The 20767-nt window shown below is 30.8% G+C and overlaps 1 protein-coding gene across 2 annotated transcripts; it reads left to right on the top strand.

The window, feature by feature from the left end:
- The first annotated feature begins 975 nt into the window (after positions 1-975).
- Positions 976-16420, top strand: LOC110624783 (LL-diaminopimelate aminotransferase, chloroplastic). Of its 2 annotated transcripts, XM_021770101.2 has the most exons (10): positions 982-1189; positions 1280-1356; positions 1490-1557; positions 2490-2606; positions 2910-2972; positions 3299-3403; positions 3517-3567; positions 4493-4813; positions 15588-15794; positions 15886-16420. In XM_021770101.2, the coding sequence occupies exons 1-10, from the start codon at positions 1110-1112 to the stop codon at positions 16177-16179; spliced, it is 1383 nt and encodes a 460-aa protein (XP_021625793.2). In that variant the 5' UTR covers positions 982-1109; the 3' UTR covers positions 16180-16420. The 2 variants fall into 2 exon arrangements, with proteins under 2 accessions (XP_043817152.1, XP_021625793.2); XM_043961217.1 differs by lacking the exon at positions 15588-15794 and having other exon boundaries at positions 976-1189.
- The last annotated feature ends 4347 nt before the right edge of the window (positions 16421-20767 follow it).

Consider the following 20767-nt stretch of genomic DNA (forward strand, 5'->3'; position numbering starts at 1 on the left):
ACATGTTTAATCACATAATAATATTATTTTATAAATCTAAAAGTATTAGTATTAATTATAAATTTATTAATACATAATTATTATATTTTATAAAAATATTTTTAATATATTAAAATATTATAAAAGTTGATAACAAAAAAATTGGATACAAAAATATTTAGAATTATAATATCATCTTGCTATTAAACTTCATTCGATTAATTATTTAATTTATTTATTTTTTTAATATTATCTTACTATTAGTTATTATATGAGAATATTAAATTATTTATAATTTATTAATGAAAATAAATAAATAAATTAATTAATCTAATTATAAAATAAATAAATTAAATTTATTCCCTTTAATAAATTATAAATAATAGGTAATCCCTTACAACAACTAATTACAACATAATTTTATTTTATAATTTTAAATATTAATATATTTTATACATTAATATTTAATATATTAATATTTAATATATTTTATTATTAATATTTAAATTAAAAATATTATTGATTTTATGTAATTTTAATATCATAAAATAATATTATTTTATAATTATGCATAATGTCATAAAATTAATATTATTTTATAATTATGTACCACTGCATAATAGCAGTCTAATAAAATATAAATTTAAGAGAGATTTATTATTTAATTTTTAAATATTATTATTATTAACCAATTCATATATTTTTAGAAATTTATTAAAATTTATTAAAATATTTTTATTTTTTCACTAACTAAACTAAATAGTTACTGAAAAAACGAGACGTATAAAAAAAAACTATGGGTAATTTAATCTTTTATAAAATAGTAAATCTCCAAATGGCCAACTTAATTATTTAACAATTAATATAGTCCATTAAATTATTTCATGTTAAACACCACGTGAGATATAAAAATATTATTTTTTTCCCTAACAACCCAAAAACCCTAGGGTTTTGATTATATTAATTAAACAAAAACATTAAACCAAAGAGAGAAAAAAAAAAAAAAGTTAAAAAGACTAGACCTTTGCTTCAAAGCAGTCGCTTTTGAATTTTGAGCCTACCATTTCTTCTTTTGTTCCACCAAAAGCTCCTTTGCTCTCTTCATTCTTCAGGATTCATTCACAGGCCAAATGTCACTGACCCAGCATCTTTCCACCTCTGTCTCCTCTTCTTCCTCTGCTTTTTTAGCTTCTTCAGGCTTCACCTATAGGTAGTTTTCTCGTCTTTATTTTTTTTTCTTTCAATTTCTCGGATGCCAAACAGTTTTTTTGATTGTTTGTTCTAATCTTTATCTATGTAGAAGCCGGGATGTTTCGTTTCCCTCGAAAAACATTGAGATTTGTAGGTGTGTAGCAACCCCTCAGGAAGAGAAGATCAGTGAGTTTCCCCCTTTTTGTTGGATTTTCGTAAAAACAAACAGTATTTGTTGCCATTTGGGTGATATTTGTATTGTGCCGACATCGATTATATTTGATCATATTTGTATGTGTTGTTGATGTTTGTTTTTAAGCCTACAAGACAAAGGTTTCTCGCAATGCAAACATGGCCAAGCTGCAAGCTGGGTACCTCTTCCCAGAGGTCTGCAAATAACACTAACTCTAAAGTTTTCTCCTGCCCAATCATTCTTGTATCGTGGATAAAAAGTTTTGACATTTACCTAATGACTTCAACTTTTGAATTGCGTTTATTCGATGATGTGTGCCTTCCAGTCTTTTTCTGATTATCCTAATATCCTCATTTTATATATGCCGAAATTGAATGTTTAAGTTTTAAATAGAATTGTATGTTTAAGATGATATTCTAGTGTTTAAGGTTTTCTTTTTCGTTACCTGATATTCAAAAATTTTCCAGGGAAAGAAGTGCACAAAGGAAATTCATATGTAGTATTTTTTCCCCCTGTGTGTGCTTGGTAGTTGGCACTTGATAATAGATCGTGAAAATTCCTAGTCCACTAGGAGGCATCTAAGCTAGGAAAAAAAGGAACTTGCAAAATGGAGAGGAAGCATAAAAAAAAGATGCAGGCATGCCAACTTTAATGCTTAAGTCAGTAGCCAATAGAGAATGTAGAGATTTAGAGAGGAAAGAGATTCATCTTTCTTAGTCTATTTGTCTATTTTAGGGTAGGGCCTAATATCTATATTCCTTCATTGTCCTTATATTTATAGTTAAAATTATTGACCACCGTCACAAGTCCCTCCACTCCTTAGTTCAACTTGAGCATATTTCTAAGGAGGCAAGACTTAGACCTATGGGGTATTGAGTAATTCGAGTATACTGCCTGATATAAATAGTGTAAGATCCAATTTTATTTGATTAAATGAAACCATCAAGGACAAAAAATTCATTACTTTTTTAGACTGTTTATTCTCATGTATAACTAGCTGTTAAATTGATATGTTTAAGATTGTTCTTATTTTCGCTTGTGTTATTATATTTTCTGGAATGTTTTTGTTTGGTCATTCATTCTTCTCTTTTGCCTCTTCTTTCTTGCCCCTTTTTTTGGCAAAAAGATTGCTCGTAGGAGGAATGCCCACTTGGAGAAATACCCTGATTCAAAAGTGATAAGCCTTGGTATTGGTGATACCACTGAGCCCATTCCAGAAGTTATAACTTCTGCCATGGCAAAGGTTTGCCTCTCTTCCTTTTAACCTATTAATTTTATTTACTGTTCCACAATTTCATTGCATATATGTGTGTGTATATATATATATATATATATTTCTTATGAGAAGTGTAATAACTTTACTTTCTGCATTGATGTCTACATTTTGTGAATGGTAGTAGTCTAAAATTGGCAGTATGATTATTATTTTAAGGGTTTTATTTTTCGTCTCAATCATAATTCTTGTGTAGGGAAATGCATCTCATAACTTCAAAAAAAGGTTATTACATACATCTCACTTTAAAACTTTCTTCCCTCCTTTTGACAGAGAGCACAGGCATTGTCCACTCTTGAGGGTTACAGTGGTTATGGAGCTGAACAAGGTGAAAAAGTATGTGAAATCTTGATAACTAGACTAGCTGACAGAATGCAGAATTTTAGGTGTTATTATTATTTTTTTCTCTGGCAACGGTCAAGTATGTGGACAAGAGGCTTGAAATTGGCAGAAACAATAACATAGGATTTGCTATAATAGTTTAGCATATGAGATGTTTGGAGATTCGTGCACTTTATTGTAAAAAATTTTCATCCTTTCCAAGTTGAATTGTTAATTTTTAGGTGTTGCATTTTGCCTCCCCTCTCCTCCCACCAAAAAGGAGGTTTAGCCTATCAACTTTATGGCGGACAAATGGTAACACTAATTGTTGAATTGTGCAGCCATTGAGAGCTGCAATTGCTTCAACATTTTATCAAGACCTTGGCATTGAAGAAGATGATATATTTGTCTCTGATGGAGCAAAATGTGACATATCTCGCCTTCAGGTTTAACTAACATATGTATACCTTCCCACCCCCACCCCCACCCCCCTATTCCTTCTTATGCTGTAGTTGCTTCTGGTTTTATATTAGCTAACTTCAGTTTGATTTTGTGGCAGCTTCTTTTTGGGTCTGAAATCACTGTTGCAGTGCAAGATCCATCATACCCGGTAATTTAGATTTAGGTTGCTCTTTAGGAGTATAATTGTGCGTTTTATGTCATATCTTCTTTTTCCAGATTCTTTTTTGTTTGTCCTTCTATATTCCTCAAAAAGAGTTATGGTTATTTTGCTTGTTTGACATGGTAGATGCAAGGGCAGTCTGGTGTAATGATAAAAGCCTTGAACTTGCAAGACTCACAGCCAGGAGGATGCAGGTTTAAGGCCTCAAACTAACCACATTATCAAAAATATTGGAGAAGATAGTCTCCGGGTCCTTTTTGTAATATTTCTGTGGCCTTTGTAGGATCATTGGATGTCGACATTATTTTTTTGTTTTCCACTTGAGACAAATGGCTGAAATCCTACGTTGTGCATTTAATTTGTTTGAAGGCACATGATGTACTTAAGTTTTGCTGGTTTCTACTGATCTCTTCCCTTCCTAGCTCCACAAGCACAATAAAAAGATTTGTATTTAGATGTGAGCATGTCTCTGGTAGTTTAAGATAAAAAGGTAGCTTAAGATAATAAGTTAGTTTGTGATTCTATCTTGTGGGTTATCTGTTGATCTAGCGCATCTTGTTAGTTTGTGCTGCTGTTGAGCTTTCCAATTAATTTTGTGTTTTGTTTTCCTAAATGAATCAATGATGATATTGGGAAAAAGTTTCTGTACTGGATTTGTTAATTTCCCATGGACTCCTCTTTGTCTTTATTAGTCAATGATCCTAATAGGTATGCACCTTCTGATGATGGGTTGGCATCCCAATCTTGATATTTGGTTGTGTTAATAGTATATAATTATTAAATGTCATTCAGTCACTCTATTTTTATTATTATTATTATTATTTTTTTTTTGGGGGGGGGGGAGGGGGTTTGGAACAGACAATGGAGATTTTTGAAGAGCTCTTTGGTTTTACTTATATCTGTCAATTTGCAGGCTTACGTAGACTCAAGTGTCATCATAGGCCAGACAGGATTATATGAGAAGGATGCCGAAAAATATGGGAAGATTGAATACATGAGGTGTAATCCAGAGAATGGCTTCTTTCCTGATTTATCTAAGGTCTCCCGTGCAGATATGATATTTTTCTGTTCACCAAACAATCCTACTGGTTCTGCTGCAACAAGAGAGCAACTGACACAACTAGTACAGTTTGCCAAGGACAATGGGTCAATTATTGTCTACGATTCAGCATATGCAATGTATATTACTGATGATAAGCCGAGATCTATATTTGAAATTCCTGGAGCCAAAGAGGTAATTTTCAGTCAATAATCTATTATCCTATGTGTTATGTGCCCTTAAATAGGATCTCGTCATAGGTTGATTAACTGGAAAATCCTCTCGTCAGACTGATTTTACCTTGTTAATGTTTATGCTTTTCTTTGAGGAATCTATTGTGAAATAAATTGAGAACTCGTTTGAGAGAATTCTCGGATCTCATAAACTGATGAATAATATTTTCTGAATGTCTTATTCAATGATCTCAAGTGCCTTTTTATAGTGAAGATTACATTTAGATTGCGTCAACATTTGAATTCAAAATTCTTCCTATCTTCTATTAAAATTTAAAAATTAAACTAAAGATAACAACTAAAAAATCAAATTGAAGCTAAGATATTGATCTTATTTGTTGCAACCACTTTGATCAGAATCTATCAAATGGAAGGATAATATATATCCATAACACTAAGGGTTTAGTCTCCCTTTGAGTTCGTATATTCAGATGTTTGGGGTCCTTGTCCTATTGTGTCTAAGTCTGGCTTTAAGTACTTTGTTATTTTTGTTGATGATTTCTCACACTAGGCTATTTTTAATGAAAAGTTGTTCAGAATTATTCTTTATATTTTATGCTCTTTGTATTGAAATCCAAACTCAGTTCAATATTTTCATTCGAATGTTGCAAAGTGATAATGCCAAAGAGTATATTGTTGGGGAATTTCAATCTTATTAATTACAAAAAGGGATTCTTCATCAGTCTTGCTGACACTCCTTCATAGAATGGAGTTTTACCGAAAGAAAAAATCGTTATTTTCTTGAAGTAGCCAGAGCCTTCTTATTTCAAATGAAAGTAGCTAAATGGTTTTAGGCTGATACTGTATCCACTGCATATTTTTTTGATCAATCGCATGCCCTCCTCCGTCCTTCATGGTGATATCCTTATAATATTTGTTTCTCACTAAATTTTTATTTCCTATTGGGACACATATCTTTTGTTGTATTTGTTTTGTTCGTGATGTTCGTCCACAATTTACTAAATTGGATCCCAAATCACTCAAATGTGTCTTTCTTAGCTATTCTCAACTTAAAAAAGGGTATCTTTTTTCTTTTGATCTTAATCGGTACCTTGTGTCTGTTGATGTAACATACTTTGAGTCCACTCTGTTCTTTCCGCTATCATTTGTTTATGACACCCAGGGGAGGAAGCTGATCTCTTGTTATACACTGTTCGCTTTCTGTCTTCTCAGACTCTTCCTGCATCTTTCGCTCATGTGCCAGGCCGCCTTCCCATTTTTCATGTTTATTCTAGATGCTTAGAGGACTCTTCCCATTTTTCATGTTTATTCTAGATGCTTAGAAGACTCTAACTCCGCTCCGCTATCAGCTTCTTCGTCGACAGACCCTGCTCCCATCGATCCTTCACCGTTAAATTTGGATTTGCCCATTGCTCTTTGTAAAGGTAAACGTACTTGCACTCATCCTATTTCGCCTTTTGTCTCTTATGGTCAATTATCCTCTTCTTCTCGTTCTACCACTGCTTTAGATTCTATTTCAGTCTCTAAAACTTATTGAGGCTTTATTCCATCTTGGTTGGCGTGCTGCATTGTAAGAAGCAATGGTGGCCCTAGACACTAATGATACTTGGAAGTTGATTTTCTTGCTCCCAAGAAAGCGGGCTATTAGGTGTAAATGGGTGTTTGCAGTGAAAGTAAACCTTGATGAATTTGTTGCTTGCCTTAAGGCCCGTTTAGTGGCCAAAAGTTATGCTCAAACTTATGAAGTTGACTATTTTGATACATTCTCTCTAGTTGCCAAGCTCGTATCTGCTCGATTGTTTATTTCTTTTCCTTGGCGGCTACACATGATTGTCCTTTGCATCAACTCGATATTAAAAATGCTTTTCTCCATGGTGACCTTCAGGAAAAGGTTTATATTGAGCAATCACTTGGTTTTGTTGCTCAGGGAGAGTTAGGCAAGGTTTGTAGACTTCGAAAATCCTTCTATGGCTTGAAATAGTCTCCGGGCATGGTTTGGCAGGTTTAGTGATGCTGCTGGTATTACATCCTTAAAAGTATTTCTCAAAACACAGTTTCATACAAAGGATTTGAGCTCCTTAAAATATTTTTTGGGCATTGAAGTTATGCAGTGTAAGAAAGACATTTTCTTATCTCAAAGAAAATATGTTCTTGATTTGTTGGTAGAAACATAGAAAATTGGGTGCTAAGGCTTGTAGTGCACCAATGACTCCTAATCTTCAACTTATCACAAAAGACAGTGAGTTATTTGCAGATCCTGAAATGTATAGAATATTAGTTGGCAAGCTGAATTATTTGATGGTGACTCGTCCTAATATTGCATATTCAGTGTGGAAAGTCAGTTTATGTTCTCTCCTACTTGAAAAGGGCTCCAGGACGAGACCTCTTCTATGGTAACCATGGGCACTCAAATATTGAATGTTTTTCTGATGCTGATTGGGCAGGTTTGAAGGTTGATAGGAGGTCAACTATTGGATATTGTGTTTTTGTAGGAGGTAATATGGTCTCATGGAGAAGTAAGAAGCAAAATGTGCTCTCTCATTTTAGTGTTGAAATTAAATATCGAGCCATGGCATAAGCCGTATGTGAAGTCTTGTTGGTGCGTCAATTGTTAGAAGAGGTTGGGTTCACAAATTCAATGCTTGCTAAGTTGTGGCTTGATAATCAAGCAGCTATTCACATTGCCTCTAATTCAGCATTTCATGAGAGGGCTAAATATATCGAGATTAACTGTCATTTTGTTCGTGAGAAGTCCAACAAAAGATGATCTCAACAGGATGTATCAGAACTAGAGAACAATTAGGAGATATCTTCACTAAAACTCTAAATGAGATTCGATTTGATTATATACGTAATAAGTTGAGCATGTTTAATATCTATGGTCCAACTTGAGGGGAGTGTTATAGGTTACAAGAAATAAATATATTAATATAGGAAATAAATATTGATATATGTGTTTGTCCCTTAATTTAGGGATTGCATGATCATAGGTGTTTGATTTCCTTTCCTTTCTAGACACGGTTTCTATGTATAAATATATTGTAATCTCTGTTGTAAGAAATACAACAAATATTACCTTTTCTACACTTATCATCTCCAATCAGATGGACAAGCCAAAGTAGTTAATCATACTATTAAAATGCACCTTCGGTGTTTTGTGGGCGACAAACCAAAAAATTGGGTATAATGGCTTCCATGGGTAGAATATTGTTATAATAGTCTTTTCACTCAACCCTTAGATCCACACCTTTTCGGGTTGTATATGGCAGAGATACTCCTCGTTTATTGTCCTATGCAGCATGGAGTTCACGGGTTGCGGCTCTAGACCAGGCATTGCAGGACCGTGGTTTGGATTTGAAGGATATTTGGGTTAAGCTAGAACAAGCACAAGGTCGAATGAAAACCCATTATAGTAAGGGTCATCGTGACGTTAATTACGAGATTGGTGCATGGGTTGGGGTGTGTTTATACTCCTATCGTCATCTCACAGTCACTGGGCACAAAGGGACACAAATTTTCTCCTAAATTTTATGGCCATTCAAGGTTGTTCAGCGCATTGGGACAGTGACATATAAACTTGACCTCTCTTCCAGCAGAATATATGATGTTTTTAATGTCTCTCTCCTCAAGCCTTTTACAGAAGAACACCCTTCAGAGATTCCGCCTTTGCCACCACTAGTAGATGGTCGTGTCATTCCGCAGCCTGCAAAAGTTATCCAAACCTGTTTGAATCGGGGCACTTGGGAAGTTTTAGTCGCGTGGCATGGCTGTCTAGATTCCGATGCCACGTGGGAATCTGTTTTGCACTTACAGGAGGCTTAACCGACATTCGAGCTTGAGGCATGGTTTTAAATCGTGCGGCCGCGGTCGCGGGTAATAGAAACGGGCCTGTAACAGCCGTAACGTAACGGTAATAGCTTGGCGCTATGCAAATTTTTCAAATCAATTTGCAAAATTCATAAAATGACATGATATCAATAGATTTAATTCAGAACAATGTATACAAATATGTAATAGGGAGATTTACAATTTAATCCCTGGGTATTGCCATTATTAACAAGTCAGTCCCTGCATTTTTAGAAATCTATTAAAACGTTTTTATCTTTTCTCTCCGTCAACAAAATAGTCCTTCTGTCTATTTCAGCCATTAAAAATGTAGCAAAAGATCAAATTACCCCCCTTTTTTCCTTCTCCTCCTCCTCCATTGATTCTTCATCCTCTTCTTCTTCTTCTTTGGTTCTTTTTTTTTTCTTCTTTGATTCTTTTTTTTTCTTCTTTGATTCTTTTTCTTTGATTCTTCTTTAAGGAAGAGCAGGAGATTTTTCTTCTCTCTCTTCTTTTTTCTTCTTCTTCCCCTTCATCATCATCATCATCTTCTTTTTTTTCTTCTTTTTAAAGGAGGAGGAGGAGGGACCATTTTGTTGACGAAAAGAAACGATAAGGACGTTTTAATAGATATGAGAAAAGATAAGGACGTTTTAATAGATCTTTGAAAATATAAGGATTGACTTGTTAATAATAGCAATATCCAAGGACTAAATAAGGGGTTTTATTTGAGGGCAAAATTGGATTTTAAAAATTTTCTCTCTTATTCTTTATCTATTTTTAACGAAAAAGATAAGGGAATGACTATTTTGTTGATAGAAAGAAAAGTTAAGGATGTTTTAATAGGTTTCTAAAAATGTAGGGATTGACTTGTTAATAATGGTAATGTCCAAGGACTAAATTGTAAATCTTCCTATATAATAAACATAAATATATCAAATATATACTATTTAGCTTAAATTAAATACCATATAGGAAATTACCAACCTCACTACCACAAAAAAAACGTCATGCAGGTTCTTGTTGGTCTTGATTTTGGCTTTCTGAGCTTTGATCATTAAGTTGATGCTGCTGATGTTGATTGTACTGTTGTGGATCAAAACTGAATAAGGCACCACCACCCATAATATTATTAGGATCACCATAAGTTGGCTGACGATGAAGTTGACTCTGCTCCTGATAAGGAGTAATATGAATATGTAGGAGGATAATTTGTTGGATATGGCACCCCTCTAAATTGGTCATGGAACCCATAATTTGATGAAGTATCTTCAGATGATGAGCTACCACCAGGTCTACCACCATACATAGAATTTGGATTATACGTGCCAAAGTCGTATCTATAATTTAATGAATCAATTGATCCCTCCTCATATGAAACACCTTTGCCCCTTGTTTGGAATGTTTCAACACCATTAGTACCAGAGTTATGAGAGCCTCGTGATCTTTGATATGTACGCATCGGAGATGATTTAGAAGCAATTCTAATTCTACTCTGTTTTTGACTAGGTGGATTTTGTGAACTACGACTACCACTTCCTTCAACTGTGGTTCCTCCTCCACCTTGATCATCACCACCATCATCGTCATCATCACTACTAGAGCTGGATAAAATAAAAGAATCATCATCACTAGCACCACTTTGTTGTCCTTGAGTTTGAGTATATTCGCCTCTTCATCATCCAACTATGGATTTGGTTGCCCATCAAGCAATAGAGATTCCTTTTCCTCCAACCAAGAGTTTAACGGATTATCTTCTTAAAAAATATAATCCAAATTAATTAGATTGTAGCTCCTGTCTAACTCCTGTTGGCTTTTTCTTGTCACATTTCTAATTTTCAGCCTCATATTGTAGTGCACAAAGACAAGTGTATGTAATTTTTGATACTTCAATCTTTTCTTGTCTTTGTGTGAATGGGAGAAAATATGTTCCAATTTCTCTCGCAGTTTGAAGCCGAAGTTGTTTGGCTCAGTACTTTAATAGCAATTTTTCTCAACTCAGGAGCACTTTCTTCATATTTTATCCACCACTCAGCTACAAAATATTTTTAAATTTTTATTATTTTAATGAACTTAGTTGTATAAAAATGAATGAACAAAAATAATTTTACTTATTTTGTAAAATTAGTACCTGGATTAGTGAATTTAATTGCCTTTTGCGCCAAAACTGTTTCAAAACTCTCTATTTTGTCCCGAAAAAATAGAGCCTACATGTTCCAAATTCCAGTAAGTTAACTTCAAGTTCAAAAGCAACCGTTCAAGCTTCAAGCCTTCAATTACACTAACATAGTAACACTTGAGAATTAGCTTGTTACTTGATTTAATGCTTTTTCTTGATTTACTAAATCCTCCTCTAGACGTTGAATAACATTTTTGAGACCCAATATGATCTCATTATCATTTCCAATATCATGTGGGCTATATTGATATTGAAGATTTATAAAATACCCTGCAAAATAAAATATGAAGATAGATAACAAGTTATCTTTTAATTTAATAATTTAATTTTCTAAACTATCAAATTATAATACAATGTTCTTACCAGCGGCATGACGCAATTGAAAATTCCATTTATGATCGATTATTCTCCAATATTCCAAATAGCTTCTGGAATTTTTTTGCATAGCCAACTTTGCTCGCTCTATTGCCTCATATATAAATTCTATTGTTGGCTTGTCATTCCCATCAACTAATCTTGAAACCTTCAGGAGAGGTTCTTGAACTTTTATTATTTATTGTGCCCTCTCCTAAAAGTTTCGTTCTTCGTTGCCTAAGTTAAGCACAATTTTCTTGGCTTCATGCGCTTGACCACTTGTTGTTTGTACATATTTACTCATCATCCATTGCTCCGATTTGAACATATTCCTTAGCCGCACCCTATAATGGACAATAGACTGTAAAGCAATGAAGTTTGTGACAAATCTAGTATGCCAGGTTGAATAATATCTCTATTGTCCGTGAATTTCTTCATATAATTGACCACCCAATTATGATTATAAATAAATTGAGTAATTATCTTGGCTTGGTCAATTATTTTTTTCACTCTTCCTCTTTCCAATATCTTTCAAAATCAAATCAATACAATGAGCACTACAAGCAGTCCAATATAGATTAGAGAGTTTCATCATCAGTTTCTTCCCTCCTAATTTAATGGCAGCTTCGTTGTCCGTTACCACTTGGACAACTTTTTGAGGGCCTATTTCTTCCACTCCTTTCATAATTTTAAAATAGTAATCTCCATCTTTATATTCCACATTGGATGCATCAATAGACTTGTGGAACACTGTGCCTCTGTTTGAGTAGACAAGGAAATTTACTATACTTATACGTGTTGGTCCACTCCAACCATCATACATTATAGTAACTCCCCTCTCCTTCCACATCCCATTAAATGAGGTTCTCATTGTACTCATTTTTCAGATTTAACTTCTGTAATTTCATAAGCACTAAGTGGAGATACATTAGGCCTGATTTCTGCCACTGTTCTTAAAAGTGGCTTTATCCATGGTGACTCAACAATACTGAAGGGAAACCTATTATATATAACAAAATTTCTAAATGCTTTCAACATTTTCTCCTTTGTCTTCAACCATTTAGTTTTTAACTTTGGCTGCTTTTGTTGAGCTCTGCTTCTCTCTATCTCAACTTCTGTGACAATCAACCGAGATGCCGGTGTAGATACTTCTGCATATCTTTGTGCTTCTCTACCTCTCACGTGTAGTAGCAGAACGACCCAACACTTGTCCGCTACTACACCAACATTAAATCTATATCCAGTTCTCCTTCTAAATTCATCTTCTTCCAACTGTCTCATGCTCGCCCGTTCCGCCATTTCAATTTCGATGTCCTCCTCTTCATCATCTTCTATTCTATTTATATTCATAATTTCTTCTTCTAATTCTCTTTCTCTTTTACTTTATCCTTTTTAGCTAATTGGTATTCTTTCAGGACAACGGCCATATCCTTCTTAACTTGGGAAGAAACTTTTTGACTACTTGCAATTGACCAGGTATGTTAGTAAGTGCAACTTCAATCTTGTTATTCCACCTATAACTTTTCTCCCACAGAAATTACAAATCATTTCTCATTTTTTCCTTGTACGTATTACAAACTTTCACCCAATATCATCACTTGGTTTACCAGTAGAACCAAAACCACTTCCACGAGGCATTTTCAATGCAAATATTTAATAACTATTCATAAAAATTAAAAGATATTAAATGTCAAATACATGGAAGGCAAATATTTTTTTTTCATAACTAATATTTTAACTTTAACCTAACTCCATATATTAATTTTTATTTAACACAAATTATATAGATATGAAATTTTTATTTGTCAAACTAGTCTTAGTCTACCACTATTAATTTAACTCAAAACTAAAACTATCTACAAAAATTAAACAAAAAAAATATAGCAACTAAAAATAATTTAATTTCATAATAATTTCTGAAAATAGTCTAATATAACAAAAACCATACAATTTTTATAGATCGGACAAATTAATAGCCTCGACGTATATTTTTAACTCAAAACTACAAATTTAATCTATAAAAATTAAAAAAGAAAATACAGCAGCTCTGATTCCTCTGAATTCTGAAAGTAAAAATACACTATTAATTTAATTCAAACCTAACACTTTAATCCACAAAAATGAAACAAAAAAAAAATACAGTAACTAAAATTAATTTAATTTCATAATAATTTCTGAAAAATAGTCTAAACTAACAAAAACCATATAATCTTTATAGGTCGGACAAATTAATAGCTCAAAGTATATTTTTAACCTAAAACTACAAATTTAATCTACAACAATTAAAAATAAAAATACAGAACTCTGAAAGTAAAAATACACAGAAATATTAACTCACCTTTTAGAAGATATTGCCTTGAAATGAAGTAGTTAATAGTAGATTTAAGCTTGTAAATAAGAAATGTTTAGGGAAGCTTGAGATATTTGAGAGCAAAGGAAGAGAAAGTTAGAAAACTTAGTTGCAAAATGAGTTTTTGCTGTGCTGTTTGCTGGAGAAGAAGGAAAAATGTGGTCAAATTCAATGGATAGCTGGCTTCTGAATATATTCTCTGAAATTCCGAATTCTATGTTGGGATAAAGTAATGGCCGTTACCATTACATCACTGCCGGTAATGGCAGTTACCGTTACGGATGCAACTCAAGGGGGGCCGTTGGGTAACGGCCTAACGGGTAATGGCCCTCCTTGATACCGTTACATAATGGCCATTACGTTACGTTACGGCCATTATTTAAAACCTCAATCCATGTAACGGCCATTATTTAAAACCATGGCTTGAGGACAAGCTTTTTGTCCAGGGAGGGAGTGATGTTGTGGATGCCTTCACGGGAAAAAGATACCAGCGCCGTAAGAGGATGGATAAGCAGGAGAGATCTTAGTAGCAATACAGTAGTAGCGATATGTTTCAAGATTATCGGATGAGGATAAGGGGATGGAGATAGAATTTTACACTTATTTTATTCTTAGCTTTATCTTCAGTTCTATCTTGAAAAGTAGTTATTATTATCTGCAGTAGGGTTTGAAAATTTCTTTTAATTTATTCTTCTGTTGTATTCAGGACTCCTCCACTATATATATGGGTTTCTTAATTCAATAAAGATCATTGGCTAAAATTATTTACAATCATTTGTAAGTTGAGATTCCTCCTTTTAAGGTGTTAAGAGCTCCCTCCAATGAGCTCATACTTCTATTCAGCATCATAGGGTCAGCAACATAGGGTCAGCAAGGCGAGTACGTAAGCTCATGAGCCTAACAGCACTGCCCCTGCTCTAGGTCGAGTATTCTCCACCTCTTCTGCTCTGTTTCGATGAATTGGTTGCTGCTGCTTGCTGAAGTTCCCCCTGCTTCTTTTCCCAGATTCTTATTTATTCCTCTTGAGTATTTCTTGCAATTGCTGAGATAAGGTTTGTAGCTGCAGTTCTAGGTGGGAGTCAGTTTGTGTTACTCTAGCATCTACTTGCACTACTCTCGCTTCTGTTAGCGCTTGTGCCTCTTGAAATAGGGATCTGAACTCATCTCGTGGGTTGTTGTCAAGTTCCCAGGCTAAGGATTGCATCACGGGTCTGTGAATAGAAAGATCCTCCAACTCAATAGGACACTTTCCTGTGTTTCGATTCTTAATCCTTGCAAAACCTATGTTGATGGAACCTTGAGAGCTCGTTTAAATATCTGTTTGAAGAAAATAATAATTGCCTCATTTTGATTGATGTCTTGGCTCCATATTTATAGAGTAGATTACATAGTAGTTTTAAGAGTCCTAGCGGAACAGCTATTACTAATAACAGGTCCTACTTGACTTGAGAGTCCTAATAAAGCAATTATTCTAATAGACAATAAGTCCTACTTAATAATCCTACTGATAAAAATAATGGAAGATAACAATTCAAAAGACTCCTATTGCTTCTTGAATTACGGCTGCTGATGGGCTTCAGCTAGCTGTCCTATGCCTGGTATACTTCTGCATCCACAAGAAGTTCCCTCACTCCTGGATAAGATATATATATATGTCCTTTACTTTGTGTAAGATAAGTAATATACCTTCTAATGTCAGTCAAGGTGTTTGCTTCAAACTGTTTTCTTTCTGAACTATGGTTTTGTTTTTCTATGGCTTCAAGAACAGGGCATGAGCCATCTAGCATCTAGTTACCTGACATTTTGTGGGACTAAGCATTTCTTGTTTATGCTTAATATTTTACTTTGTATGTTTTTACCTTTAGTGGATGAATATCCATGCATATCCAATAAATTTGATAAGGTACAAGTTAGGTGGGTGTTTCTTTGTTTTTGAGTTGGTTAAAATGAGCCTATTGTGTCTCACTGTGCGAGGCAGCTTGATCAGTTATTTTTCTTCTTCATTGAGTACACACCATGGTCTCTATAGATACTAGTTATTATGTGCTGTTTTATGTATTTCTGCAGGTTGCACTTGAGACAGTATCTTTTAGCAAATATGCAGGGTTTACTGGAGTACGTCTAGGTTGGACTGTGGTTCCAAAAGAGCTCCTCTTTTCGGACGGCTTTCCTGTTGCCAAGGACTTCAACCGAATTGTTTGTACTTGCTTTAATGGTGCATCCAATGTTGTCCAAGCTGGTGGTCTTGCTTGCCTTTCACCAGAAGGCCGTAACGTTAGATTTGCCATCTTAGCTTATCTTATTGTTTTCCAATAAAATTCAGCAGAAAATGGTAAATAGAATGATGGATTTCATCTCCTTTCAGGCAATGCAAAAGGTGGTAGGATTTTACAAAGAAAATGCAGAGATTATAATGGATACATTTACTTCACTTGGGTTTAATGTGTATGGAGGGAGGAATGCACCGTACGTGTGGGTTCACTTCCCTGGCCGGAGCTCATGGGATGTATTCAGCGAAATTCTTGAGAAGACTCATGTTGTTACAACACCTGGTAGCGGATTCGGACCTGGTGGTGAAGGTTTTATCAGGGTTAGTGCTTTTGGTCACAGAGAAAACGTTTTAGAGGCCTGCAGAAGGTTCAAGCAGCTGTACAAGTGAACCTGATGACTTTTCTATCTGTGTTTCTTTTTTGCTTGAAGATCAATGGAGATTATTTCAAACAATGAGATGAAAAACATAAAAGGCTGTTCTCATTTTTGAAGGTCTGGATTTTTCTGTGCTATTGTTGCTTGTCTCAAAATTATAACATTTCAGAAAATTTTTAGTTTCCAAAAAGTTTCTGAATAATAACAATGCAGTTTATGTAATTTCTATGGATATAAGTCTGCTTGATACTTAATCATTGCATTAGCATGGTGATAGATAATCTGTTTCATCATTTTTGGTCGAGATCCAGGTTCATGATCTGGTACTGCAAATTGGGGATTAGGCTCAATTTTCTTTCAAATTTTGAAAAAAAGAAAAGGTTTCCAGATTTGCATTTGGGTTGGATCTAGGAATTTGAATGGCCCACTGTGGAATGGATTTCTAGCAGGAACAGAAACTGTTTTTATTAAGGTAAAATTATTTTTTAGTTTCTGAGTTATAGCATAATTAACAAATTTGTCATCTATTTTTAAAACTCTACACTTTCGTCATTCAGGTTTAATTCTGTCAAAATTTGAATTCTCTCCATCAAAAATTTCTGTTAGGTTAATGATTTTCATATGGTAGAGAGAATAAATATAATTTCAAAAATACCTATTTAATAATAAAATGAAAAAGTTACTATTTAGTTCTTATAATATGAAAAAATTCGATATTTAATTTTTCAATTTTAAAAAATATATTAAAATATTTTTGACATTTTTAAAAGTTTAATAGTTAATTCTCTGTAATATTTTACTATTTAGTTTTTATAATTTAGAAAAAATTATTAATTGGTCCCTTAAATTATTAAAAAGTTTATTAATTAGTTCTATATCAGAAGTATTTTAAAATTTTTTATAATATTTAATGACTAAATTAACTGAAAAACTAACTAGTAGATTTTTTAAAATATCATAGATGTTATAATGAACTTTTTAAATAGCAAACAGTAATTGACAGTGAACGGCATCACAAAAGTAATTTCTATTGAATTTTAACTTCTTATTTTTAACAATTTAAATTTTATATATTTTCATTTTTTATTACCTTTGCTGAATTTTAAATTTATTGAAATTTTTATTTGTTTATGAAGATTGAGTTGAGATTTTCTTTCTTCAATTTTAACGAAATTAAACTTTAGGGATTAAAGTGTTGAATTTAAAAAATAGATGGATAAATCTGTTAATTATGTAATATTTTAGAGACGAAAAATATTTTTTTTTTCAATTCTTTGAGAGGACCTATAAATTTCTAGTAATTACATTTCAGGGACTAAAGTGTTGGGTTCTAGAAAGGTTAGTTCGATCATTTTTTCAGTCATTAATAACATTTTTTATAGAGGGATTATAATTTTAACGAAATTAAATATTAGGGATGAAAGTGTTAGGCTCTAAAAATAAATGGATGAATCTGTTAATTAAATTATATTTTAGAGATTAAAAAATAATTTTTCTTTTTATTAATGAAAATATTTTTGTACAGAAAGATGAAGTTAAAAGGGATTGTGAGGTTATGTTCCAAGAAAGTTCACATTTCATCTGGCAATTAGAGAGATCTCTAGTTTCTCTAATTTCAATCAATCTTGATGATTCCGCTTGAATTCTACGCCAAAGCCTGGATCATAAGTATACATCTAATTTAAAATTTAAAAATAATTTTAAATTTATTTTTCATATTCTGCAACTAATATATTTTAGGAAGTGTTGTTCTCCCAGCCCTCACATCAATGTCAAATAGATCATAACTTAGCCTAAATATTATGAAATAATTAAAAACTGTTTCGGTTTATTAAATATTGAAAATTATTTATTATTTACCAGTTAAAATTGAATTAAACGAATAAAATTACATTTTAAAATTTATTTTTTTAACTTATTAAAAAATTAAAAAATATTTATAATAATTTTATTATTTATGAAAAGATATATTAATTATAAATAACAAAAATAATGTTTATTGCAATTTTATATAGCAATTAAATTAAATTTAGTTTCCTATAAAAGAATAGTTAATTTGGTAAATTTCCTATGAGGAAAGACAAGAAGCCTAATTCTTTTAATAGTTTAGAAAATTAAAGAGATGTGGGCTTATAGATTGGCAATTTCAATTTTCTAAGTACAATGAAATACGCTTCATTTGCTAGAGTCCAATACTGAAGTAATAATTTTTATAAAAAGAACAAAGTAATATAATATTTTCATATTTACTACCAGTTTCCCATATGCTTTTGCAATTTGTCGCAGATTATATCGATATTAAAATATTTTATATGCGAGATTATCATAAAATAAAAAAATAATTATAAAAAAAATTAAAAATTTAATTAATATGCATAATTTTTAATTTTAAAGTAAAAAATTTAAAAATTTCAAATATTAATAAGTAAAAATCATGTATCAATAAATTTTATTGTATTAAATAAAATTAAAAATTTTAGTATTTATTATCATATATTATTAATATTTAATAACAGATTTGAATAAATTATATTTTTAGTAAAATAAAATGAAGTTTACTTGATAGCGTTACAGCAATGGTAGTAGTGACTTTTTAGTTGGTTGATAAGCCCTAGAATCTTGATTATTACTGTTAGAATTAGCTGGTAGTTGGTTGTCAGTTTAATGTTTGAATTAATGATAGGATTAATTATAATTTTTATTTTTTTTTGAAATAGGGGGTTGGGGGACTCGAACCTTAGACCTCTCAGATCTATAATTTTTTTTCACTTTATCTTTTGATATATATATTAAAAAATATAATTTTTTAGTTATATTCATTTTAAATTTATGGCTAATTGATAAAAAAATAATGTTTATGTATATTTATATTTTAATCTAAATTTTTTAATTTTAAATTAATTGATCTAATTTTTATATTTTAGTATAATTTTAGCTAATATATATATTTCTAAATTTAATAGTTTATATGACAATTTTATAATCCAGTTGACATATCATTTCTATTATTATAATTATTTTTTAATTAGTCAATCATCATTTTTATTATTATAATTATTTTTTAATTAATTAATCGATCGAAAAAGTCTAATATTTATATTATCTTGTACTTTTAATTCAAACTTTTAAATTTTGGATAAATCAACCAAAGTTTATGTTTGGATGTAATTTTAATTTATTTTTAAAATTAAAATTAAAGATAAACAATCTAATTGTTAAAATATATAGTTCATTTTTAAAATTAAAATTAAAAATAAACAATCTAATTATTAAAATATATAGTTGATATTTTCTACGGTGATAAATTTTATTTTATAATAATAATTATGAATATTTTATAATAAATATTATTTAAATTAAAATAGCATATTTAAAATAATTAAAAATAATATATTTAATATAAAATATTCATAATTATTATTGATGTAAAATAAAATCTATTCACTGTTAAAATTATTTTCTGCATATTCAACGGTTAAATTATTATCTTCTTAGAATTAAATATTCAATTAAATATAATTAAAGTATGAATTAATATTATTTTTATATATAGAATTATTTTATATATTGCATTTCACATTCAATATGAACTTTTGTATTATAATTTTTAAAAATCAATTAAAATTACATCTAACTGTGTAAACGTTGAGCTAATTAAATAAAAATTTAAACGTTTAAATTAAAATGAAAAATAATGTAATTATTGAATTTTTTTGGTAATTTGATTATTAGTTTATATAATAATAATAATAATAATAATAATAATAATAATAATAATAATAACAATAATAATATAATAATAATATGTGAGCTAGATTATCAAATTAGTACGTAGACGGTCAAATTTAACAATTTACCTAAAGTTGCACCAAAATACAAAGATTAAGCTAATTAAATAAAAATTAAAAAATTTAGATTAAAATGTAAATAAAAATTAAAAAAATTTAGATTAAAATATAAATATCTTGTGATTTTTTGTATTAATTGACTTAAATCTATTAAGTTTTATTAAATATTAAGAGATATTTTAAAAAATTTTTTAAAAATTAAATAGAAATATAATAATAAAAATTATGAAATAGAAGAAGTAATTAATCGACTATGATAGTATATTATCTATATATCTATAATATATATAAATGTATGAATGAGGGGTGAACTTCTGAATGGACTAAAATACCCTTAAATTATTTATAATTAATTAATTAATATCTATATAATATTATAAATAATTTAATCTATAATCTATGTAAATATTATAAATATATAATTAATATAAATATGATTAATTTGAATGGTATGTTACAAATATATAATTAATATAAATATAATTAATATAAATTAAATATCTAATTGATTTGAATGATATGTCACTAAAACTTTTGCAAATAATATTATTATTGATATTTATTAATTAATTTAAATTAAAAATATTATTTAACATTTAAAATATTACAATTAAAATAAAAATAAATATATAAACACATAAATGCACGTGCAAAAAAAAAATAGTCTATATAAAGGTGGCTTTTAAAATAGGTTATTGAGAGATTTGAAGTAACAAGTTTAGATTCAAGTAGTTATGTTAAATGATACTTTTA

Source organism: Manihot esculenta, chromosome 10, assembly GCF_001659605.2.
Source record: "Manihot esculenta cultivar AM560-2 chromosome 10, M.esculenta_v8, whole genome shotgun sequence".
NCBI lineage: Eukaryota > Viridiplantae > Streptophyta > Magnoliopsida > Malpighiales > Euphorbiaceae > Manihot > Manihot esculenta.